Source organism: Rhinopithecus roxellana, chromosome 9, assembly GCF_007565055.1.
Source record: "Rhinopithecus roxellana isolate Shanxi Qingling chromosome 9, ASM756505v1, whole genome shotgun sequence".
Taxonomy (NCBI): Eukaryota; Metazoa; Chordata; class Mammalia; order Primates; family Cercopithecidae; genus Rhinopithecus; species Rhinopithecus roxellana.
The window spans coordinates 93,804,840-93,830,339 of NC_044557.1; the positions used below are offsets into that span (position 1 = coordinate 93,804,840).

General features: G+C 44.5%; 1 protein-coding gene across 1 annotated transcript in view; it reads left to right on the top strand.

Moving 5' to 3' along the window:
* Positions 1–2,853: 2,853 nt before the first annotated feature.
* The window catches only part of KCNQ3 (potassium voltage-gated channel subfamily Q member 3), a 356,336-nt gene continuing 333,689 nt past the window's right edge, over positions 2,854–25,500 (top strand). Inside the window, exon 1 of the mRNA XM_030937798.1 lies at positions 2,854–3,254. Coding sequence (XP_030793658.1) covers positions 2,869–3,254 — 386 coding nt within the window. The 5' untranslated portion in view covers positions 2,854–2,868. The remainder of the gene's footprint in view (positions 3,255–25,500) is intronic.

The window sequence follows — 25,500 nt, forward strand, 5'->3', positions numbered from 1 at the left end:
CGAAGACTTTCACAATGGTCAAATGAAACCAAACAAAAATCTCACCCACAAACATACATCGAATGCTTGTGTGCCAGGCATTGTGCTGGGAGCTTTACACTCTTCATTCACTTATTCATCATTTATTCACGCTGTCAACACATTGAGAACCTGTGATATCACAGACACACTTCCAGGATTCAAAACCATGATGCTTAGTCCCTGCTCTTGTTTAGTAAGACAACAGTACACAAGTAAACAGAATGTAAATACGATCATTTTTGGCAGTGATAAATGTAATGAATGAACAAAACAGGAAGAGACTGAAGGAGAACAGCAACTTTGGAAAAGGTGCTCTGAGATAAAGGGGAAGGTTGTTTCCTGGTTAGTTGGGATGGGAGTAGGACCGGAAGAATACACGTGAGTTTGGTGTGTTGGGCATGGCAGGGCTAACACGTGGGCAGGAGAAGGCTTTGTGGTGCCCAGTTCCCATTTGGAGATATTCTAATCCAAGTAATTGCCTTTCCTTGGGCTTTTCTCCTTTCCAGAGCCTGCCGGACTGGTTACTTACTCCAACTCACTGCTGAACATTAAGCTACTCATAGACTTACAGGGGTCCTACTGTGCACTGCCACGTTTCCATGTGCTATTTCAACTATAATCCTCACAAAACCCATCAACCAGTGAACAGCATTTTCCCCTGGGGTTCTTGTCACAGCTCTTCCCGTTTAATATTAAGTTCCCCTACTACAGTCTGTTTCTGGACAAACAATTCTGTTGCACTGCGTTTATTTTTGTATCGATCCCACACTGTTCTAATGATTTCATTCTTATACTTTAACTTCCTCTGGAAACTCCCCCCTTCTTGATTTGGAGACCCCTTCTGAGATTCTCCCCTTTGACAGTCATACTATAGGGTGGTGGTTCTCTGACCCCTTCCCTGCCCCAGCCCATGCATTCCTACTCTCTTCCCTTCCTTCTTCCCTTCCCTGTCTCCTATGCTCTCCTTGGCTAACATCTCCAGGCAAATCCAGAGCTGGTGTTCTTGCAGGCCTGATTCCTCTTTTCTTATACTCTAGGGATAGATTGTTGGCCTTGTTCACAGGCGCTCCCCTCACGCCATGTCTCTCACCCCAGCTGACAGACATGAGGTGTGAGAGTGGGAAGGAAAGGAGGCCCCAGGTTCCACGGGGCAGCAGGAATGGAGGCTTCTCCGATGGCGGTGGTCATGGAAGAAGTGCAGGATGCTCCTGTCCTTTGTCAGTGTCTTACACGGTCTAGCCTCTGCCTGTGGCCTCACTTTCCTCTACTGTCATTAAGCTCAAGCCACCCTTCCCCTCTGCACCTGCTGTTCTGCTGTTTCGAGGGCTCTCTGCATATTTACATAGTTGCTCCCAGCTTGTCATTAGGGTCTCACCTCGAAGCGAAGCGTCACCTCCACAATGAGGCTTTCCACGACCAGCCAGTTTAGAGAGACTCCCCCAATGACTATAGCACAGCACTCTATTTTGTTACCACATAGTATTTACCAATACTGGAAATTCTACTGTTAAAATTTGTCTTTTCATTGTCTTCCACCGGCTAGGACGCAGGTCTTAGGAGTGCATAGACCTCATATCTTCAGGACAGAGATCACTACCCTTTGCCAGGGAAGCTCATGGGGGGTTAGAGATTGGTTGAATGAATTGAAATTTAGACGAGAGAGGGAATGACTGGCTTGGGTGCAAGTCGGGAGCAAAGCAGGAACCAAAGATTCTGACTGCATTTCTTCAGTCCTCTGCCCACCCAGGCTAGTGAAGGTGCTATTCAAAGGCTTGGGGAGGAGAGGGTCACGGTATCCACCATGAACCACGAACCAGAGGGAAGAGGGAGTCACCAGCTTCGCTACCACAGAGCCGGTGCGTTCGCGGTGCGCCCGGCCTTAGCCAACCCAACAACTTGGATTTTACCTCTGAAGCCGACGAGCAGGGGTAGGGGGTGAGGGAAATTCATAAAGCTGCAACCACAGAGCCAATGTTCGGTGGGAGACAACCCCCCAGTCCCTCCTCCCTCCCTCTTCTTTCCCCCGCTGGCCCCCGTCACGCCCCACCCAGGGGAAGCCCCAACGCCCACGCGAGCTCGAGGAGCCGGGCTCTGCGGCCGCCTAGCGCACTGCCTGGCTGTAACGGGAACGGCTGCAGCCCAGGAGATCCGGGGTCCCCAGACAATCAGGGGTGGGGGTCGGTGGGAAGAGGCGGGGCGCCACCGCCCAGGCCTCCCGCCGCGACGGGGCGGGACAATGGGGCCCCACCCCGGTGAAGGAGGGAGGGAGGGAGGCGGCGTGCGCTCGGCCCGCGGCGCGCTAGCTGCTGCCGCTGCTACTGCGAAGCTGAGGCTGGAGCGGGCGGGGAGGGGCGCGGGTGGGAGCGCGGAGGAGGGAGGAGGAGGCGGCGGCGGCGCGTGTGGCGGGCGGGCGGGAGGGCGGCTGGCACCGGGCTTGTAAATAAACTGCGATGCTGTCTCGAGCTTGCCGGCCTGGGTGCCGCCGCCGCCGCCGCCGCCCCGGAGCGCCGGTTCCAGGCTCCAGCTGCCGCGCGCCCTAGCGCTTCCGCGCCAGCCTCGCGCGCCCTCCCAGCCTCCCCGCGGCCCCCGAACCGCGACCCTCGGGGTCCCGCGGCTGACCTGCGCGGAATGTGACCCCCTGACCCCCTGCCAGGCCTCCCCTGCCCCCCAGGGGGTCCGCCTTTGCCTGCTTTTGGGGGGGGGGGTGGGTGGGGAGGGGCGCGCGGATCATGGCATTGGAGTTCCCGGGCTTGCAGCCGCCGCCGCCGCCTCGTTCACGCACCCCGAGCGCCCCTTCTTCCCAGAGCAGCAGCGGAGAAGGCGAAGCGGCCGGCGGGGGCGAGGCAGATGGGGCTCAAGGCGCGCAGGGCGGCGGGGGCGGCTGGCGGCGGCGGCGACGGGGGCGGCGGAGGCGGCGGGGCCGCTAACCCAGCCGGGGGGGACGCGGCGGCGGCCGGCGACGAGGAGCGGAAAGTGGGACTGGCGCCCGGCGACGTGGAGCAAGTCACCTTGGCGCTCGGGGCCGGAGCCGACAAAGACGGGACCCTGCTGCTGGAGGGCGGCGGCCGCGACGAGGGGCAGCGGAGGACCCCGCAGGGCATCGGGCTCCTGGCCAAGACCCCGCTGACCCGCCCCGTCAAGAGGAACAACGCTAAGTACCGGCGCATCCAAACTTTGATCTACGACGCCCTGGAGAGACCACGGGGCTGGGCGCTGCTCTACCACGCGCTGGTGTGAGTACCCGGCCGCTCGGGGCGCCCTCGGCGGCGGCGCGCGTGGGGGCTCGGGGTCGGGGCTGGAGCTGAAAAGTCTCTGGGGTTTAAAACCCACGGATGCTTTCCCGCTGAATGGGAGACCAGACCGTCCTCAGCGCGCGTTTCCGTGTGTGTGTGTGTGTGTGTGTGTGTATGTGTGTGTGTGTGTATGTGTGTGTGTGTGTATGTGTGTGTGTGTGTCTGTGTGTGTGTCTGTGAGCCGCTCTCGGGGTGTTCCACACCTGGGGCTTAAAAAACGAAGCGTGGTTCCCCTGCTGATTTGGGCGGATGTGTGCGCGCGCGGGTGCGCATTTATGACATCTTCTCGGGGTGTTGGTTTGGAAGCTTAAAAGAATTATGTGGGTTTTTCCAATTAATGTGAGGGTTGAAGAGGATAAAGCGGTTCCTCCCATGAGCGCTGTGTTTCTGTTTCGGGTGGATCCCTTCTGTTGGGGTCGCCACTGAGTTTAGTTGGGGATGGGAGGGGTGCGCACCACCCATAGTGGGGAGTGTGTGTGTGTGTGTCTGTCTGTTGCTTGCTTGTGCCACCCTTCTGATCGCTGGGTACTGGTACAAAGAAGAACCTGGTACTGCTCTGACTGGGAGCTGGGACTGGCCAAAATGCATGTCTTAGGATTCCTTTTAGGGAAGTGAATGGGAATGTGTGTGTCTAAGCCTAGACTGAGGGGCTGGGGCTTCACAGAGCCAGGAGGTGAGGGGGCCGGGGACTCTTTTGGCTGAAACATTCCTTGATTTGGGATCTGATATTCCTTCAGCCTCAGTTGCTGCCTCTTCTCCTGCTTTGGCTGGGCTGGAGCACCAGGAATGTGAGGGGCTTGGCCTGGAGGTTTGCGCCCAGGCACTGTTCTCCTAGAAAGAATCTGCTTGCTGGTCCGGATGTAAATGCATGGCCAGAAGGAAGAAGGAACTCCCTCTGCACCTGCCACTGGGGATGGAAAATCCACCCGTATTTGGGAGGGGGGAGAGGATGGCGGGGGTGCTCCTCACTCAAGATTGGAAATCTGTGCTGTCAGCACCCATCTCGGAGCTTGCAGGGCACGTCCAGCCATCAAGCTCTGCCTCCTGGCTCTGGTTTAGTCATCCTGATGGCTGCTTCTAGGAAGCTGTACTGTACCAGGGTTTTGGCAGGGAATTGCCTGTGACCTTGGCAACACCCCCCTCCCCCTCCATCCTCCAAGCGTTTAGCAGTGGATTTTCCTCTCTGTTCTCCTCCAGTTCACCCATGACTGCTGTGGTCGGAAGGGCTCAGGAGCCTCGGAGTTAGTTACATTACCTGCCAGTCTTCCTTGGTTGGAAACGTTTTTCCAGGTTCGGCCACCAGGTGGGGGCGTCCACACAGGACCTCAGACTTAGCAACAGGTTTCTTCAAGGAAGTTACCAAGCCCGGAGAGGGTGCCTTCCCGGAAACTAAGGAACCAGCAGGAAGGGTGGGGTGGGAGTAAGGCTTTTTCCCAGAAACGTGGAATTTGTTGTTTGTATGAGTGTGTGAGTGAGTGAGTGTGTGTGTGAGTGAGTGTGTGTGTATTTGCAGGTGTTGGTCAGGATCTGGCTGGAGATACGGCTTAACAATTGTTCCTCTTTCATTTGCTCTTTTTAGGTGGCACAAAAAAGGATTAAAATACATTCATCTCTCTGTCTCTAGCAATATGTTTAGTTAAATTGAAGTGAATACTGAAATATGTGATAGTTAAAAAAGGCACAAGAAGTTTGTTGAGTGCACACAGTCATACAAGGATTCACATGTCCTTTCACATGTACATCGTGTTCAGTATGTACTGACTGAAAAACCGGGGGATCCTATGGAAGCATGTGGGCTCCCTCTTTCTTCTTTTCCCACCTTTCCCAGCCAGCACCTCCAGCCCTGCCTTGCCCAGTCTGGGGAAGGGAATAGCTAAAGCCGTTACTGACTGAGCCTCAATTTTACTTTGTTTCTAGAATTATTCCATCACCTGGAAGCAGATTTGATAATGCCAAAACCTGGAGCCGGTTTCCCAAAAAGGATCCGGGAAAATTTAAGACTTTGTGAGAGGGAAGTCAGTTACCTAGCTGGGAACTATATATGCAAATACATATGTATGCAAATATGCAAATGTACTAATTTTATTTAATTCTCACACAGTACTATTAGGTGGAAATTATTATCTCCATTGTATAAATACGTGAAAACCTCAAGAGAGAAAATCACTTGTCCACGATCACACAGCTAAGGTTTCTGGAGCTCACATTTGAATGCAGTGGGTTCACTCTGTTTCTGAACCCGGATTCCAGTTCTGACCCTCTTCCAACAATTGTGCGACCCTGGGTGTTTTGCTGAGTGTCATTGAGTGCCCCTTTCCCCATTGTTAATGCAGGGCTGTGAGTAATGCCTTAGCCTCCCCTTGCTAGCTCTCAGTTGGCAAATTGCTAGAAATGGGAGTTTAGAATCAAGTTGGGGGCTGGTCAGAACCCGGGAACCCAGTGTTAGGAAAATGGAGGATGAACTGGGGTGGTGGTGGGATTGCGGATTCTGATAAATTGGGAGCCACACAGGAAAACCTGTGTTGAATTGCCATTGAGCTCCTAATATCGAAACATACTTACTTAGTATATGCACAGTACATTCTTCCTGCAGCTTAGGAGGCAGTCCAGTCAAGTGAATATAACCGAAGCTTTCCTTGATGATTCAGGATTTTGAATTGAAATTTATGTTTTCAAGCATCCTTTATCTGTTCTGGGCTGTGGCTAATGGTGCAATGGGTCCAGGAAATTGGGCTTACCATGGACCTACAATTTAGTAGATGCTTTTTTTTTTTTTTTTATTAAAATGAACCAGGTCCATGAGATGAGATTATTTTTTTCTCCTTCCTAAAGGTAGAATACAATAAATATGGAAATCAATCAAACCCTTACCTTGCTTCTTTTGCCTCAAATGCTGTATTAGTCTGTTTTCACAGTGCTATAAAGAAATACTTGAGACTGGGTAATATATAAAGGAAATAAGTTTAATTGATTCACAGTTCTGCATGACTAGTGGAGGTGTGGGGAGTGGTCTTAGGAAACTTACAATCATGGCGGAAGGCAAAGGGGAAGAGGAAGCCAGGCACATCTTACATGATGGCAGGAGAAAGAGAACAAAGGGGAAGAGCCACACACTTACCAAACAATCAGATCTCCTGAGAATTCTATCAGGAGAAGAGCAAGAGGAAAATCCACCCACGTGATTCAGTCACCTCCCACCAGACCACTCCCACAACATGTGGGTATTACAATTTGAAAAGAGAGTTGGATGGGGACACAGAGCGAAAACATATCATTCTGCCCCTACTTCCTCCCGAATCTCATGTCCTTTTCATATTTCGTGCCTTCCCAACAGTGCCCCAAGGTCTTAACTCATTCCGGCATTAACTCAAAAGTCCAAGTCCAAAGTCTCATCTGAGACAAGCAAGTTGCTTCTGCCAATTAACCTGTAAAGTAAAAAACAAGTTAGTTACTTCCAAGATACAATGGGAGTATAGGCATTGGGTAAATGTTCCTATTGCAAATGGGAGAAATTGGCCAAAACAAATGGGCCACAGGCCCCATGCAAGTCTGTAACTCAGCAGGGCATTCATTAAAAAAGCTCCAAAATAATGTCCTTTGATTCCATGTCTCCATGCAGGCCACCCTAATGCAAGGATTGGGCTTTCATGGCCTTGGGCAGCTCCACCCTTGTGGCTCTACAGGTTTCAACTCCTGTGGCTATTTCCATGGGCTGGCATTCAGTATCTGTAGCTTTTCCAGGCACACAGTGCAAGCTGTCTGTGGATCTACCATTCTGGGGTCTGGAGGACGGTGGTTCTCTTCTCACAGCCCCACTAGGCAGTGTCCCAGTGGGGACTCTCTGTGTGGGGGTTCCAACCTCACATTTCCTCTTGCACTGCCCTCACAGAGGTTCTTTATGAGAGCTCTTGCAGCAGACTCCTGCCTGGACATCCAGGTGTTTCCATACCTCATCTGAAATCTAGGTGGAGGTTCCCAAAGCTTAACTGTTGTCTTCTGTGCACCCACAGGCCCAACACCACACAGAAGCCACCAAGGCTTGGGGCTTGCACACTCTGAAGCAATGGGCTGAGCTGTACCTTGTTCCCTTTTAGCCATGGTTGGAGCTGGAGTGGCTGGGAGACAGGGCACCAAGTCGAGCAGCTTCACAGAGCAGTGGGGCCTTGGGCCTGGCCTAGGAAACCATTTTTACCCCTTAGGCCTCTAGGCCTGTGATGGGAGGGGCTGCCACAAAATTCTCTGACATACCCTGGAGACATTTTGCCTGTTGTCTTGGCTATTAACATTCAAATCCTCATTACTTATGCATATGTCTGCAGCTGGCTTGAATTCTCCGCAGAAAATGGGTTTTTCTTTTCTACCACATGGTCAGGCTGCAAATTTTCTAAATCCTTATGTTCTGCTTTCCTTTTAAATATAAGTTCCATTTTCAAACCATCCCTTTGTGAACGCACATAACTGAATGTTTTCAGAATAAGCCAGGTTAACTCTTGAATGCTTTGCTGCTTAGAAATCTCTTCCACCAGATACCCTAAATCATCCTCTGAAGTTCAAAGTTCCACAGATCTGGGCAGGGGCAAAATGCTACTAGTCTCTGCTAAAGCATACCATGAGTGACCTTTACCCCAGTTCCCAGTAAGTTCCTTGTCTCCATTTGAGACCACCTTAGCCTGGACTTAATTGTCCATATCACTGTCAGCATTTTGGTCAAAACATTCAGTAAGTCACTGGGAAGTTCCAAACCTTCCCACAATTTCCGATCTTCTTCTGAGCCCTCCAGACTGTTCCAACCTTGCCTATTACCCAGTTCCAAAGTCTCTTCCATATTTTCAAGTATCTTTGTAGCAGTGCCCCAAACTCCAGGTACCAATTTCCTGTATTAGTCCATTTTCGCTCTGCTATAAAGAAATACCTGAGCCTGGGTAATTTATAAAGGGAAGAGGTTTAATTGACTCACAGTTCTGCATGGCTGGGGAGGCCTCAGGAAACTTACAATCATGGCAGAAGAGGAAGCAGGCATGTCCTACGTGGTGCCAGGAGAGAAGGCAAGAGTGAAGGGGAAGAGTCACACACATATCAAACAACTGGATCTTGTGAGAATTCTATCACGAGAAGAGCAAGGGGGAAGTCCACCCCCATGATTCAGTCACCTACCACGAGGCCACTCCCGAAACGTGGGGATTACAATTTGAGATGAGTTTTGGATGGGGACACAGAGACAAACCATATCAAATGCCCATCCCCTACTTTCACCTGGTGACTCCACTTCACCTTGGCCCAGCTTCCCGAGGCATAGAATTTTGTACCTTACATTTGATTGATCTCTGCTTGTCTGCCATGTTGAGCTGAGAGCTACTCGAGAGTGGGAGCTGCTTACTCTCCTGTAGCCTTACCACTCCCCAGCAGGCTGCAGAGTGCATGGTAGATACTAAGTAAGCATTTGCTGAATGGATGCATGCAAGAATTCTCTAAGGATTCTGGTTAATCAAGACTTTGCTTCTATAGGTTTACTATTATCACAACAGTAAGTAGTCAAAGCCAGCATTACAGGACTTTAATTATGAGAATAGTTCTTAGAAGTCCAAAAATGGACTATGGGGAGAGAAAACAAGATTGGAGACCATGCTTTAACTTGAGTGAGGGTGATCACTTCTCTGGTATTTTTAACCTTATGGCTGAAAGAGATTCTGATTTTATGAAAAACGTGCTGGATTTGGAGTTCACATCTGGACTGCTTTATGTCTCTGTGACTTTGCAGGAGTCAAGTTAGGGATGACCTGTAAATTGAGGATGATTACACTACCCTATCACAGGGTGGTTTTTAGGCTCAAAGAATAGTGTATATGAATGCAGTTAGCCCAACACTAGGCACTCAGTATACATTAGTTAATTCTGAATAGGGATATCCTTAAAAGTCATACATACCTGACACTGTGACTGTCCTGAGCTGTCCAGGGACTCCCCCTTCCTTGCCTGTTAGTGAAAAGATGCTGGCTTCATCTTGGCACTCATCTCATTTGGCACTGGATAGGCATCCTGCTGCCCTGACCATCTTGCCACAGCCAGCTGTGATCAATCACTCTCCTGTTGACAAACCAAGGGAAAATGATTACAAGAAATACCCACTGATTGCATTCTGAGGTATGCTGGCTCCAGGGACATCTGGCAGGCAAGACTGGGTAGTGAGACACATGGAGCCAGCAGCTGCTCTGGAACATAAAGGGCCTGCCTAGTAGACTTAGCATGTTGACAAGAAGATCTATTGTCTTCATGATGGAGGAGACACTGAATGCCCACTTAATGCTGTCAGTAATGCAGAGTCTTCCCAATTTGGAGGTAAAAAATTTGGGCTTCCAAACTTGCTTGCTTCTTATAGCTGGTATGGTCTTGGGCAAGTTGCTGTATCTTTGGGCTTTAGTTTCTTCATCTGAGAAGTGTTATCAGTAAGTTATAGGCTCTTGTGGAGCTAAGAGCACTTTACATGGAAGAAACATTCAGTATTAGATATTTGTGGTGTTAATGTTAATCAGTTAATAGATATTTCTTAACACTTTCTCTGTACCAGGCACTCTTCTACATATTAGGGATATAGAAACGAACAAACAAAACAAAAGGAAACAAAACAATCTCTACCTAATGGAACATATACTCTAGGACAACCTTGTTAATATTAGCAGAAGTATCAGAATTTGGTCATCTGTCAACCTCTGAGCCAGAGCAGAATGAATCCCTCCAGCAGTATCTTAGCCATGCCTATAAACTACAATTCATTACTGAAGTAACATCAGTTTTTCTCTAGACAATGCTGATTTCAACTATCTTGGCACTTGCATTTCCCTGACTCTATTTAGTTCATTCTCCTTTTCAGCTCCCATGTATTTTGTTCTTTCTCATCTACCACTTGATGTTGGTCTTCTTAACCATTCTCAATCAATCCTCACCTTTTTTCATCCCACTGATCTGTCTTTGCATTTCCTTCCTCAGTATTGCCCATTTCCTTCTCATTTTGAGAAGCAAGGTTTTTGATAAGTTGTCATTCTTTATTCAGCAGTAACAGCATGATCTTTGAAGTCAAACGTTAGTTGAATTTAACTCTGCTGTTTCTTCTGTGTAACCTGGAATAATTTGTTCAACCTTCCTGAATTTCCATTTCTTTATTTCTAATATGAAGATAATAATGCCTACCTCCCAAGGCTGTTGTAAAAATTTTTAAATTGATGGATAATATTTGTACATATTTATGAGGTACGTGTGCTATTTCATTGCATGCGTAGACTGTGTAACAATCAAGTCAAGGTGTCTGGGGGATCTGTCACCTGGAGTATTTATCATTTCTGTGTGTTGGGAACATTTCCAGTCCTCTCTCTTAGCTGTTTTGAATTATACAATACATTGTTGTTAACTATAGTCACCCTTCTCTGATATTAAACTTTAGAACTTATTCCCTCTGACTATATGTTTGTACCCATTAACTAACCTCTCCTTTTCCCCTACTCCTGCACACTCATCCTTCCAGCCTCTGGTATCTATCATTTTATTCTCTACTCCATGAGATCAATATTTTTAGCTCCACATATGGGTAAGAACACATGATATTTGTCTTTACGTGTGTGGGTTATTTCATTTAACATAACGACTTCCAGTTCCATCCAAGTTGCTGCAAATGACATGATTTCATTTTCTCGTGGCTGACTAGTATTCCATTGTGTACATATACCATATTTTCCTTATCTGTTCATCCATTGATTGATCCTTAGGTTGATTCCTTACTTTATTATTGGGAATACTGCTGCAGTATACATGAGAGTGCAGGTATTTCTTCGAAACATTGATTTTTTTTCCTTTGGATAAATACCCAGTAGTGGGATTGCTGGATGGTATGATAGTTCTATTTTTAGTTTTTTGAGAAATCTCCATATTGCTTTCCATAGTGGCTGTACTAATTTACATTCCCACCAACAGTATGTAAGAGTTGCTTTACTCGGAATCCCCATCAGCATCTGTTATTTTTTGTCTTTTTAATGATGACCATTCTAACTGGGGTAAGATGATATCTCATTGTGGTTTTGATTTCCATTTTCCTGATGATTAGTGATATTGAACATCTTTTTATATATCTTTCGACCATATATATGTCTTCTTTTAAGAAATATCTATTCATATCCTTTGCCCACTTTGTAATGGTATTATTTGTTTTTTAACTGCTGAATTTCCTGTGTATTCTAGATATTAGTCCCTTGTCGATGAGTAGTTTTCAATTTTTTCTTCCATTTAAGGGGTCGTCTCTTCACTCTGTTGATTGTTTCATTTGCTACATAGAAGCTTTTTAGTTTAAAATAGTCCCATTTGCCTATTTTTTGTTTTGTTGCCTATGCTTTTGAGGTCTCGGGCATAAAATATTTGCCTAGACCAGGGTCCTAAGGTGTTTCCTCTATTCTCTTCAAGGATTTTTATAGTTTCAGATCTTACTTTTAAGTCTTTAATCCATCTTGAGTTGATTTTTGTATATGGTAAGTCATAGAGGTCGTTCCATTATTCTGCATTGTTGTGAAATTTGAGATGATGGGGGATATAAAACGCCTAGACATGTCATCATTGGCATTTAGTAAATACTTTCTCTCTTTTGCTTCTCTTCTTGATCATATCTAATCTGCTGCCTTCTTGCAACCCTCATGAAATCCATGCACACTCCCCTTGATCATCTCAGGTGGCCATCCGTATTGACCTGGAGGGTGAGCAGTGGCTCTCTTTTACAAATGAATAAGAGAAGTTAGGTGATCTGCCCAGGCTCTTAAAGCTACTGAAGTGGCACAGCTGGGGTCACACCTGAGTCCTCACTCTTGTGTGGTGCTTCTTTCACCATGTCTTGGTCTACTCAATAGAAGAGTAACAAAGGGAGACCAGAACTGTTCCCTCCTGGGTCAGGAGTTTGACAACTAGCTGCATTTCTGACAAATTCCCAGGGGAAACCAGTGCTGCTACTCCGCTGACCACCCTTTGAGTAGCCAGGCCTCTCAAACCTTGGCATGCGTGTGAATCACCCAAGCAAAAAGGTACCATAAGAGAGAAATCTGGCAGACTCCACCTGAACAAAAGTAATCAAACTTGTGTATAATGAGACAAACTAACCCATCCTTCTGGTGTAATTCAGTGGAAATGTACAACATACCTGCAGTGGTGCCTAAAATGATCTGAATCTAATCATAAAGAAATAATAGACTAATTCAAATTGCGGGGCATCCTGGTGGATATCTGGCATGGTCTCTTCCAAATGCTTCATGTCATGGACAAACAAATAAATAAACAAAAGAAGATGAGGAGAACTGTCTCAGTTAAAGGAGGCTAAAGAGACACAACAGCCAAATGCAGTGCTTGATTCTTGATGGGTTCCCATTGAAAAAAATAAATAACAGAGGATACTATATAAGGATAATTAAGAAAAGTTGAATATGGCCTCCATGTTAGATAACATTATTGTATCAAAATTTAATATATTGAGTTCGATCATTTTATTGTGGTTATGTAAGTGGATGTTCTGTATTTTGAAGAGATGCATGGTGCAATAGCTAATGGTGACAAGTCATGATGTTTGCAGCTTACTTTCAAATGGTTCAGCACACAGACAGACGATATGAGTGCGTGTGTATATGCACACACACAATACACACACCCAGAATGAGAAAGAGAAAAAGAAAATGTAGCACACATACTAACAATTGGTAGATTCAGGAAAAGAGAATATATACGTATGTTATATTATTCCTTTAACTTAAAAAAATCTTTTAGAAATAAAAAAGTTACAAATAGTTTAAAAAGAATAAAACTCAACACACACAAACACGCAAAGCACATATATGAGTCCAGATGACAGGCATTGCCCTCAGGTGATTCCAACATGAAGCCAGGCTGAGAACTGTTGGCTGAGCTGCATGGGCTTTCTTGGATTCATGGATTCTGTGTATAGACTTTCTTGCCAAACTTTGTGCCAGCCTGTTGAGGGAGATGAGCCATAGTTCTTTCTCTATGGAGAGAGAGACTGGAAATGACTAAATTTAAAGAGTCTAGCGAATGCAATGATAGAATGCAAATGAGGAACCTCAGGAGAGCAGGAAAAGGAAGCATCACTGACCTTACTGTGTTGTATCAATGGAGACTTCTTCAAGGGAGGTTTAAGCAGCCGAGAATGAGATGAAGATACTACTGTTTGTCCAAGTGATGCCTGGTCTCCCTCTCCTGCTTGGAGAACAGAATGCAAATTTTCTTCAATTTAATGCTAAATTATTCTTGCATTATTTGGAAGCTCCCACTTTCAAGTTTATATTCATTTTTTAAAATTCCATAAATGTTTAAGTTTCATAAATCAAGCGTGATCCTATGGTATTTTCCCACTGATCAGGGTCTTTGCTCCTTTTTTCTCTTTGGTCTGGGTCTGGAGGTCTTCGCAGAAAGCAAACAAGATTTGTTTCATCTTTTAACAAGTGGGACAGTGTCTCTTTGGTCTGGGTCTGGAGGTCTTCACAGAAAGCAAACAAGATTTGTTTCGTCTTTTAACAAGTGGGACAGTGTCAAGGGAATCAAGGAAAAGGTCTTCAAATGTGGACTGAATAAAAACCCTTTTCAGATGCCATGCTCTGTAATTCTGGTTTTGGGTAGCCCAAGACAGCTCTGGGTTTGTCAGAGAACACTGGGTGAGCTTTCAGGAGAGCAGCATTAACTATGTAATTTGGACACTTCACTTACCATACAGTCTGCAAAATGGGCATTGCAATACCTGCTGCATATAATTGGTGTAAGAGTCACAATGTATGAGAGAACGTGAGTGCCAGCATCCTGAGGTTGTATTTTCCTAAAGCTGTAGAAGGATCAGGTGGGCCCCATAATTAGGACCTTGTCTATATTGGGTTCAAGCATCTGCCTGTGCACAAATTTGCCACATTTCTGTCTGTGTTGCATCACCTGATCATCACTGCTTGCTTTTATTGGGCCTCTGTTAACCGTATACCTCAGCACCTTTGTCTGTAGGGATGTTAGCTTCCCCAAGGTGATCACCCCTTAGAAGGACGAAGGGAGCCGTAGGTTTGGAGATAAGAAAATTGAAGTCAATGTCAAGTTTTGAGGTCCCCTCTGATTTTGCAGATGTCACAGGATGCACATCAAATCCCATCCACATTGTAGCCTTGTTGGATGGGACTTTTCAGTCTGCCACAGAAGGGATAGAAGAGTTGTTTGAAGTGTTTTCTCTAGGGAACGAATTGGGTTAAAGCTCAAGAACAAGACTGCTTCCTGCATGTAGGGTATGACTAAGTAAGAGTGAGAACTTAAGCAGCTGGCTCATAGGGTATCCATATGTGGGCTCTGGCTGGCTTCCTTCTGAGGTGGGCTTCTCTCTATACTGAATTCAGACCTCAGGGCTGGGAACCTCTTCTCCTCTCCGTGCGTTTCTTTTTATGAGTCATGTAAAATCATCTGCACTCTGCAAGAGTGTAACAGTTGGGTTGAGCCCTTTAAAACCAGCATATTAGTAATAACTAATGCTTTTACATCATTTCACAGTTTATAATATCACCTTTTGGGCAATATCACCTCTTGGGCAACACCGCCATCTGTTCAGTGTCAGGGTAACCTGCTTAAACAACTACAGCAGGTGCCTGCTTGCAAATCACCAAACCTGGTTCTCCTAAGCTGGTGTCCTACCCAAAGGCAGGCAGGCAGGCTATGCATAGAACTTCTTTGTCTTTGACCCCTTAGGTTCTTTGTAAACTCATTACAGCAGTTTAAGTTTATTTCTACCTTGATGGTGTCTTCTTGCAGAGATGGAGTGAAATCTTATCCAACAAGACTTGAAAGTCCTGGGCTAGGATAATATACTCATCTAGCCCAGGCCATGTGTCCTAATGGAAAAATCGCTTAGCCCAATCAGACTATTCATCTCTCTCCTTCTGCCTGTCCCTACAGTCCCAGCTTCTGCTTCATCTCACTCCATATCAGCTGTCTTATGTATCAGCTATGGATGCTTCTCCCCCGGTAATGCCAGTCTGAAAAATGAAACCAGCAGTACTTAATAATCAGCAAGGCTAATCACACTAATCAGCAGTTACTTTGCAGCAATTTATGGGATTTATGGTCCCGGCACAGAGAGAGGCACTTGACAGCTTAGAAAAATCAGAGGCTGTTGGAGCTGGATGGGAACTTTGAGAAGAGGAAACAGAGGACCAGGGCCATTTAAAACTTGCCTAAAGTGGTGCTGCTAAGGGGAGGACCCAAACCAGGTCTTCATGCAAGGCCGGCATCCATTCAGCCACACTGGCCTTCCCACGTGCCTCCAACAGCAGTGTGTGCCATCAGATGAGTCTTGTTTCCTCTGGGTTCACAGCTGCCTTAGGTTAAGTCCAATCCTGTCTGAAGTGTAGTTTTGCGTGATGGAGTCTTTCACTTCATCTCAGAAAAGCTAGGGATATTTGTTCAGAATGTTTTCTTTCAAGGGCAAGATGAGTTACCACTCAGGGCCGCATTTTCTTATTGATCCATGTGAGGTGAGGTGTTTGTTTATAAATGAACAGGAGGAGGAGTAAACATAGGTTGGGCCGAGGGATCAGGCATCCCTACATGGACTCTTGCCAAGGAGGGCTTCCCTTTCTGTGGAAATCCCAGAGCTAAGATCTGGGATTTTTCTGTCCTTCCCCTGCCTCCCATCTAGTTCTCTACCAAGAGTCCTATAAAATAGTCTCTGAACTCCATTGAGCTCAACCTTGAGTTGCGACATTCAAAACCTCCATGTTAATGACAACTAATGTTTTTCCACTGGGTGGTTTATAAAGTCACCTGTGGGGTAGCACCATTGTTTGTTCCATTCATGGAGACCTGATTTATTTTTATTAGTAACAGCCACTTACATTTATTTGTAGTGTTATTTCTGTGTGCCATGGGCTAGGCACTCTAGATGGTTCTAAGGTGTGGCTGAGAGCCCAGGAAACACCTGCTCAGCCACCAGGAAACCCAAGCTGTCACCTTGAGTCTTCTGCTGATTTGCTCTGTAGTCTCTGTAACTCATTTTACTTCTAGTGGCCTCAGTTTGCTCATCTGAAATATGGACCTAATTTTCCCTGCCTTCCAGGTTATTTAAAGGGTTAAGCGAAGCCACAGAGGACCGGACCTTGACCAACAGAGCATGGGGATGAGTACTGGCATTCTCTCGGTTTGTGTTTCACCAGAAGCCGACACTGAGACAGGGGGCTCAGGGCATATGGTTTATTTACCACATAGTTGCTCTATCTTGTTTTCATTATCTCCCCTTTGAGGAGTCTTTAGAGACTTTTTTCCCCAATTGCCCCCACCCATGAAATGTTAATATTACTGATACACTGTGTATATCTTTGTAAACTGTGTGTTTATATGGGCTTGCTATATAAAGTATAAAAATAGTAAGATTTTTTTCACTCTATCCTCCCAGAACCAATTTTGCCTCCTGGCATGCAGTAGCATCGCTACTGAGAATGCATGATTTAGGAGGTGATTCCAAGAAAAATTGGAGAATTTAGTAAAATCGGAGAAAGTAAGTGAAATAAGACAGGAAAGAAGTGGATTATAAGCGTGTATCATTAAGCAGGTTACCATGAGAGCAGTTGAGGCCCAGTCTTCTTAGGGACCCTGGATTGTGATCTAGAACAGCCTGGAATGGTCCTTGAACTCCAGCCATGACTGTTTTTAAGAGTTGCTCCCGGGGGCAGAGAAATTTCTTATACAAACGTGCAACGTTTAGGCTACTTTTGGCAGGGGCTCAGAGTGAGTCCTGAGGAAGTATGGGAAGGGCTCCAGTGACAAATGGTAGTCGTCCTCTGGTTCGTAAGTAAATAAAATACTGTGACTTAAACCTCACAATATGTGGCTCTGTTTTCTCAGTGATTCTTAAGTAAAGGAAGTCTTGAAGCCTAAGGGTTGTGATGATTCTCTAGTGTTTTTTCCCCCTCATTAATTTTTCAGTTAGGGTTGTCATTCAGGAAAAAAATGAATTAAAAGTATTTGTAAATATGTAAATTCAATGCCTGGTATCTAATGACAGCTGACCTTTTTAAGCTCTTACTATGTGCTGGAATTATAGTGTTCTCAGAAGCACCGCAAAACCTGGTCACTGCCTGCATTATCCTTTGGGGAAAGGAGCTTTCTCCTTGTTAATATTATGGTATGGTCACATATTTGTAATTCTCACCAAATAAAACAGGCAAGTTCTTTCCTTTTATTTCTTTATGTCATTTATTTGTTTTATTTCATGTATTTATTCATTTTTTAGACAGGGTCTCCCTCTGTCTTCCAGGCTGGAGTCCAGTGGTACAGTCATGGCCCACCACAGCCTTGACCCTCTGGGCTCAAAGCAGTCCTCCCGCCTCAGCCTCCCAAGTAGCTGGGACCACAGGCATGTGCCACTATGCCCGCTATTTTTTTTTTTTTTTTTTTTTTGAGATGGAGTTACGCTCTCCCTCTCAGGCTGGAGTGCAGTGGTGCGATCTCGGCTCACTGCAAGCTCTGCCTCCTGAGCTCATGCGATTCTCCTGCCTCAGCCTCCTGAGTAGCTGGGACTACAGGCGCCCGCCACTACACCTAGCTAATTTTTTTTTTGTATTTTTGGTAGAGATGGGATTTCACCATGTTAGCCAGGATGGTCTTGATCTCCTGACCTCATGATCCGCCTGCCTCGGCCTCCCAAAGTGCTGGGATTACAGGCATGAGCCACCACATCTGGCCTATGCCCGCTGTTTTTTTTAAATTATTTTTTTGTAGAGACGGGGACTCACTATGTTGCCCAAGCTGATGTAGAACTCTCAAGAGAGTTATTTTAAATAAACATGGACAACTTCAATCCTGCTGACATAATTCTGAGTGACTTGTGATACTTCAAAGAATGAAGAATCTTACTAATTTATAATGTGAGATACATTCGCATTTTCAAAACAAGATTAAATTAGATATTCCAGTTGCTCTTACAAACACATCTTTTGTGGAGAAAATGACAGGATCTTGGTTGTAAACGAGGTTCTGTGACTTCCGCCCTTTGCTGGAGTTCTGGTTTCCTGGGGAAGTCATTAACATTCCTCTTCACAGTTCTGGAACACGAAAGGAAATGTTGAGATTTCTTTTTTAAATTCCTCTTTTTGTGCCATGACTCGAACATATCTTGTTTGGGTGGGAAAACATTTATTGGAAAAAATGTAATCCTTTAGATTTTGTATACATACACTGATCAAACTCAAGACATGCTGACTGATCACTCAGAGGCCATTGATTTCAGGCCTAGCAGATGCCAGACCTTAGGCTAGGAATAGGAGAAATAGGGGTGAATAAATCAGTTTCTGCTCTTGAGGGACTAATGGTCAAATAGGTGAGTAAATAATTGCATAATGGTGTGACACTCACTCTGATATATGCAGATACTGAGTTCACTTGGAGATCAGGTAAAGTTGTCAACACTGTTTAAGTGGATCAGGGAAGATTTCCATCAAGTAGATTTCATCGTGTGTACAGGATGGAGACCATTTCCTCCTTCATTTTCTAATGTACGGCCTTGACCATGAAGAATCCAAGGTCTGGTTTTTTATCACACTGAAGGAAAGTTGCTGAAAGTGATACAAAGGAAAGTGGAATCATAAAACCTGAGCTGGGTGAACCTTGAGTTGTGTAAGGCGAATTGAAGACTTGCTTTCTAGTGGCACATTCCATACATGCAAGCATCCATTCTCTGCATTCCAGAGCCTGATACGACAGGTGACACTCTGGATACAAAGTCTTTTTGCATGAATGGACGCAAGGCCAGTCTCCAAGGAGTGTGTGGCTTCACTGATAAACAGACGTGGATAGAAGTACTGGCTTTGAAGTCTGACTGTGTCATTGTTTGACCAGTAACCTTGAGTAAACCATTTAACCAGCCTAGACCTGTGTGCTCGTCTGTAACGTGAACTTGTCTGTGCCCGTGGTAAGGATTAAATGAAGTGGCTGTAGTACAGACTTATGGGCTTATAGTAGGTATCAGATAAATGGCCATTCCATCCCTGTTCTTTTCCAATACTGCTAATATAAAAATGATGTCAAGCTATTCTGAATAGCTGGGATTACAGGTGCCCGCCACCACACCCGGCTAATTTTTGTATTTTTAGTAGAAACAGGGTTTCACCATGTTGGCCAGGCTAGTCTTGAACTCCTGACCTCAGGTGGTCCACCCACCTGAGCCTCCCAAAGTGCTGGGATTACAGGCATGAATCTCTTGAACCTGGGAGGCAGAGGTTGCGGTAAGCCGAGACCGTGCCATTGCACTCCAGCCTGGGTGTCAGAGGAAAACTCCATCTCAAAGAAAAAAAGAAAAAATGATGTCACTGAGTAAAAGTAATGCTGAAGTCAATATGGTATCGTAACTCCTACCCTAAGGTTATGCCCTAGAGCATGATAATGTGTTAGTTCTGATATGCCATTTTAATAAGAGGGAGGAAATTACATTGAAAATAAAAAAGAAGTGTAGAAGAAAAGATTTGCTGCCTGGCCCAAGTCACCTGAGGAAGCAGGTATGCCATGAAAAACACTCACCTAGACCATATCACCTCCAGATAGGCCAGGACTGAGTTTTTGCAATCATGTTAGACGTCTAAACCCAATCACACACTCTGCTTACTTGAAGAGTAGGGAAAAAGAGATCTAGAGAGTTTTAGGTTCACTTGAGTGAGAAACTAGCAGATTTCTTTATTGAGTAAATCATGTTTTCATCTTGTAGAAAATGAATTCTGCAGGATGCTTCTGTTTTTCTTGTTTTCTTTGGCTGTCAGGGCTGTGGATACCATTTGTGGCTCAACTAGAGTGACAACCTTATAGACTTCATGCCTGGGTTCTTTTCTTCCTCTAGGGTTTTCCTCTCCTCTTGTGCTCTCCAACAACACTTCTTATTCCAAATACTTGTTACTTGATTTTATTTTTCTGTCACAAAAGAGCTCAATAAATATTGTAAATGAATTTGCCAATTGAAGCCACACAGACTAGTCCTTTTAATCCCACTAAATTAATCTGGGTTCTTTGATAGATGTGAATATGTTGTAGGCCAAATTGTCGTCTTCCAAAACAGGGCTATTTTGAAGTGAAAATCTGATAAAAGCTAAAGGTTGTTTAAAGTATATGCCCCACTCAAGACACACATTATGTGTGTTTGTGTGTCTTGAGTGGGGCATATACTGTATATGTATCCGTGTGTGTGTGTGTGTGTGGAGGAAAAGAGAAAGAGGGAAGGAGGGAAAGGGAAAATGGTAGGTGGGGAGAGGGAGAATACTCCTCCATTTTGGGATATCAACAGCAGTAATAACAATGGTAACCATTCTTTCTATTCCTTATTTACCTGTGTCCAGGGTATCAGGTTAATCATTAAAAACATTGTTGCATTTGATCCTTGTGATAACTCTGTCAAATGTGTACAATTGACCCCTGTTTTATCAATGGGAACAAAGAGCCTCAGAAAAAGTGTCTGACTTTCTCAGAGTTTTTCAGGGGCAGGGCTGGAATTGGCTTCAGATATTCTGAATACAGTAGCTGTGATGCAGTGGAAAGTTCATATCCCAGCACTGCTACTCACTAACTGTTGATTTTCTTGTCATTTGTAAAAATTGAAATATAATTCATATATCATAAAAACTCACCATTTAAAAGTGTACAATTCATGGCTGGGTGCGGTGGCTCACGTCTGTAATTTCAGTGCTTTGGGAGGCCAAGGTGGGTGGATCACTTGAGGTCAGGAGTTCAAGACCAGCCTGGCCAACATATGAAACCCTCTCTACTGAATATACAAAAATTAGCCTGGCGTGGTGGTGAGCACCTGTAATCCCAGCTGTTCAAGTGGCTGAGGCATGAGAATCACCTGAACCCAGGAGGCGGAGATTTCAGTGAGCCGAGATTGTGCCACTGTACTCCAGCCTGGGCAACAAAGAAGACTCCATCTCAAAAAATAAAATAAAATTAAATAAAATAAAATAAAATAAAATAAAATAAAATAAAATAAAATAAAATAAATAAATGTACAATTCAGTGGTTTTAGTATATTTACAGGGCCCTGTAATAACTCGTTGATTTTTACAGTTTACACTTGCTAGTGTTAGTCAAGACTAAAATGGTGCTATAAAAAGCTATCATTTTGATCCTCGATTTTTTTTACCGCAAAAGAGTAGTTGTGAAAGTTTAATGGGTAAAAGACACAGTTAAGATAATGAAAAGACAAGTCACTGACTGGGAGAAATATTTGCCACACACCTCTCTGATAAAGACCTTGTAGCAAACATACAAAGAACTCTCAAAATTCAACACTAAGGAAAACAATTCAATTAAAAATAGACAAAATATTTGAACAGACATCTCATTAAAGAAGATATATAGATGGCAGATAAGCAGATGAAATGATGCTGAATATAATTTTGTTAGGGAATTGTAAATTAAAACAACATTGAGATATCACTACACACTTATTTGAATGGGGGTGGCTAAAATCCAAAGCAAGGACAATTTCAAATGTTGACAAGGATGTAGGGCAACAGGAACTGTGATTCATTGCTGATGAGAGTGGAAAAATGGTACAAGCACCTGGAAGGCAGTGGGTAGTTTCTTTTCTTTTTCCTTTTTTTTTTTTTTTTGAGATGGAGTCTTGCTCTTGTCACCCAGGCTGGAGTGCAGTGGCGCAATCTCAGCTCACTGCAGCCTCCACCTCCTGGGTTCAAGCCATTCTCCTGCCTCAGCCTCCTGAGTAGCTAGGGTTACAGGTGCCCACCACCATGCCTGGCTAATTTTTGTATTTTTTAGTGGAGACAGGGTTTCACCATGTTGGCCAGGCTGGTCTCAAACTCCTGACCTCATGTGATCTGCCCGCCTCAACCTCCCAAAGTGCTGGGATTACAGGCGTGAGCCGCTGCTTACAAACCTAAATACAGTGTTACCAATAGTGTCCAGCAGTTGTGCTCTTATTTACCCAACTCATTTGAAATCTTGTATCCACACAAAAACCTTCATGCAGATGTTTCTAATAGCTTTATTCATAATTGCCAAGAACAATGCAACCAAGTAGTCTCTCAATAGGTGAATGGATAAACAAACCATTGTGCATCCATACAATAAACTGTTGTATTTGGTGGTAAAAGGAAATGAGATATTAAGTCATGAAATACATGAATGAATCTTAAATGCATATTGCTAAATGACAAAAGCTTCAGTGCTAAGTGAAAAGACTACATACTGTATGATTTCAATTATATGACATTGTAGAGAAAGCAAAACTTTAGAGACAGGAAAAAGATCAGTAGTTGTCAGGGGCTAGAAGGTAGGGAAGGAGGGTGGAATAGATGAAGCACAGATGATATTTTAGGGTGGTGAAATTATTCTGTGTGATGCCATAATGGTGGACACATGACTTAGTGCATTTGTCAAAACCCACAGACCTTCATGGCACAAAAAGTGAGCCTTGTGTTTGTAAATTTAAAAAATTATTTAGGAGGTCATGGAATCCCAGGGAGGAATGCAGATGGTGACAAGAGAAGCTAGCTATATTATAAATAAATGAAACAACCTCATTGAAGGTGATGGGGAGAGAAGGTGCTGGCCTAAGCAACTTTGGCAATGAGTGGAGTTTCTAAGACTAAAAACAAAAGGCATAATACATAAGTTCTGTTGTTTCCCATGGGATATGTCAATGATTCTGATATTGTTATACTTGTATACTGGAATTTAACGGTTGAGCAAAATATGGCAGTGGTGGGAGCTAGGTTTCTCACCACTGAAGTGAGAGTTTACAGAAAAGTAAATGGAGTCTAGAATATCCATGTAGTATGGATTTGAGTTGGAGATATGCATGTAAACTCATGTTTAACTTAATACAAACTCAGATGGTTATGAATAGAAGTATTTATAAATATGTGTGTATGCATGGGCTATATACACACATATATATCCTTGCGCTGTCAGCTCAGTGAGCCTAGAAAGTCAAATCCTGGTTGCAGTGAGCACACCTGGCACCCAGACCTTGGTTTCTAAAACCATTCTGCATAAAAAGGATATAGGGATCCCTGAATAAATGGCTGATTCTAGGATGGGCAGGAAATATATACAAGGTGAGTCAAGAGCGTCTTATAGTGCCAGAAAGTAAGGAATTGCTTAAAAATAAATCCCATATTGATGGGAGTATGTCAAAGGGGCACAGAAGCCAACTGAAAGAGCACCTACTGGCCAATGTGGGACAATTTGAGACACAAAATAAAGTAGTACTGGAGTGTAACAAAACTATAAAATAAATATCCACAAGCCAATACTGATATATAACAAATAAATTAGTGAATATGAGAAGAAGAGAGAAATCTCCTGTAAGAAGAATTCCAAGTAATTTATGTAAACATTCTACCCTCAAGGAGAGGGAGCCTAGTGAGGGCTGCATCAGTGACTTCCTTCCAAAGGGTATGGAAAGGGAGTTAAAAAAAAGAAAAAGGAAAAGAAAACTTTATAATGGAGGAACCTGTAAAATGCGACCTCAAGCCAGGTGTTATAGTTTGGATATGTGTACCCTCAAACTACAAGTTGAAATTTGATGCCCAGTGTTGAAAGTAGGGGCCTAATGGGAAGTATTTGGGGCATGGGGTTAGATCCCTCATGAATAGATTAATGCCCCCCCCCCCCCCCCGTGTGTTGGGGAATAAGTAAGTTCTCATTCTTATTAGTTCCCATGAGAGCTGGTTGTTAAAAAGAGCCTGACACCTTTCCTCTGCTTTGCTTCCTCTCTTACCCTGTGATCTGTGCACGTGCCAGCTCCCCTTCCCTTTCTACCATGAGTGGAAGCAACTGGAGGTCCTCACTGGATGCAGATGCTGACACCATGCCTGCAGAACCATAGAGACAAATAAATCTCTTGTCTTTATCAATTACCCAGCCTTAGGTATTCCTTTATAGTACTCTAAATGGAGTAAGACACCAGATGATCCAGGTTAACATCAACCATGATTAATCATGTTGATAGTATGTACCCTTGACATGATGTGATGAAAATGGCATTTTGCTGTGGTCTTCCCCCTCACAAATCCCATTACCCCAGTGTAATCATGGGTGAAAAATCATACGAATTGCAACCAAGGAACATTCCACAAAATACCCAACCAGTACTCTTCAAAACTATCAAGGTCATCTAAAACAAGGAGAGACTGAGAAACTATCACAGCCAAGAGATGCCTATGGAAATGTGACAGCTAAATGAAATATTGGTATCCTAGATGGGATCCTGGGAGAAAAGAGGATATTAAGTAAAAACTAAGGGAATCTGAATAAAGTACAGACTTTAGTTAATAAAAATGCATTAGGATTGATTTATTAGTTGTAACAAATGTATCATACTAATGTAAGATGTGAATAATAGGGAAAACTGGCTGCAGGTTGTATGGGAATTCTGTACTGTAGTATCAGAAGTTCTCTAAATTGAAGACTATTCATGGACGGGCACAGTGGCTCACGCCTGTAATCCCAGCACTTTGGGAGGCTAAGGCAGGAGGATCACTTGAGATCAGGAGTTCGAGACCAGCTCGGCCAACATGGTGAAACCCCGTCTCTACTAAAACTACAGAAATTAGCTGGGTGTTTTGATGCACGCCTGTAGTCCCAGCTACTTGGGAGGCTGAGGCAGGAGAATCACTTGAACCTGGGAGGCAGAGCTTGCGGTGAGCCGTGGTTGCCCCACTGCACTCCAGCCTGGGCATCAGAGTGATTCTATCTCAAAAAGAATAAAAAGGAAATAAAAAGAAAACTATTCTAAAAAATAAAGTCTATTTTAAAAAGTTGATTGGCGGGTTTTGTGCATGTAGCCATGGCACATGTAGAAGTCCTCCAGTTCTGGAAGCTTGGATGCCTTCATGGGCCTGGCCCACTGCGATGCTAAAGCAGCCTGCTGAGCCAGAAAGATATAATGAGAAGGTATTTATTTTGTTTGACTGAAGTTACTGTAGTGAACTGTTGTTGGTTGTTGGGAGGAAGGAACCTTAGGGAACTTCTCATTGTTTGGCCCTACTCCTGACTCACCATGTGCCTTGAGGGAGGTCATGTTGGGCCAAGGGTGGCTTGTAGGATGAAAAGTTCCTAGACCAGGTGGCAAGTCCTGGACCAGGAGTCAGGATGCCTGGACTCTGACATGATTTATGGAGGGTTT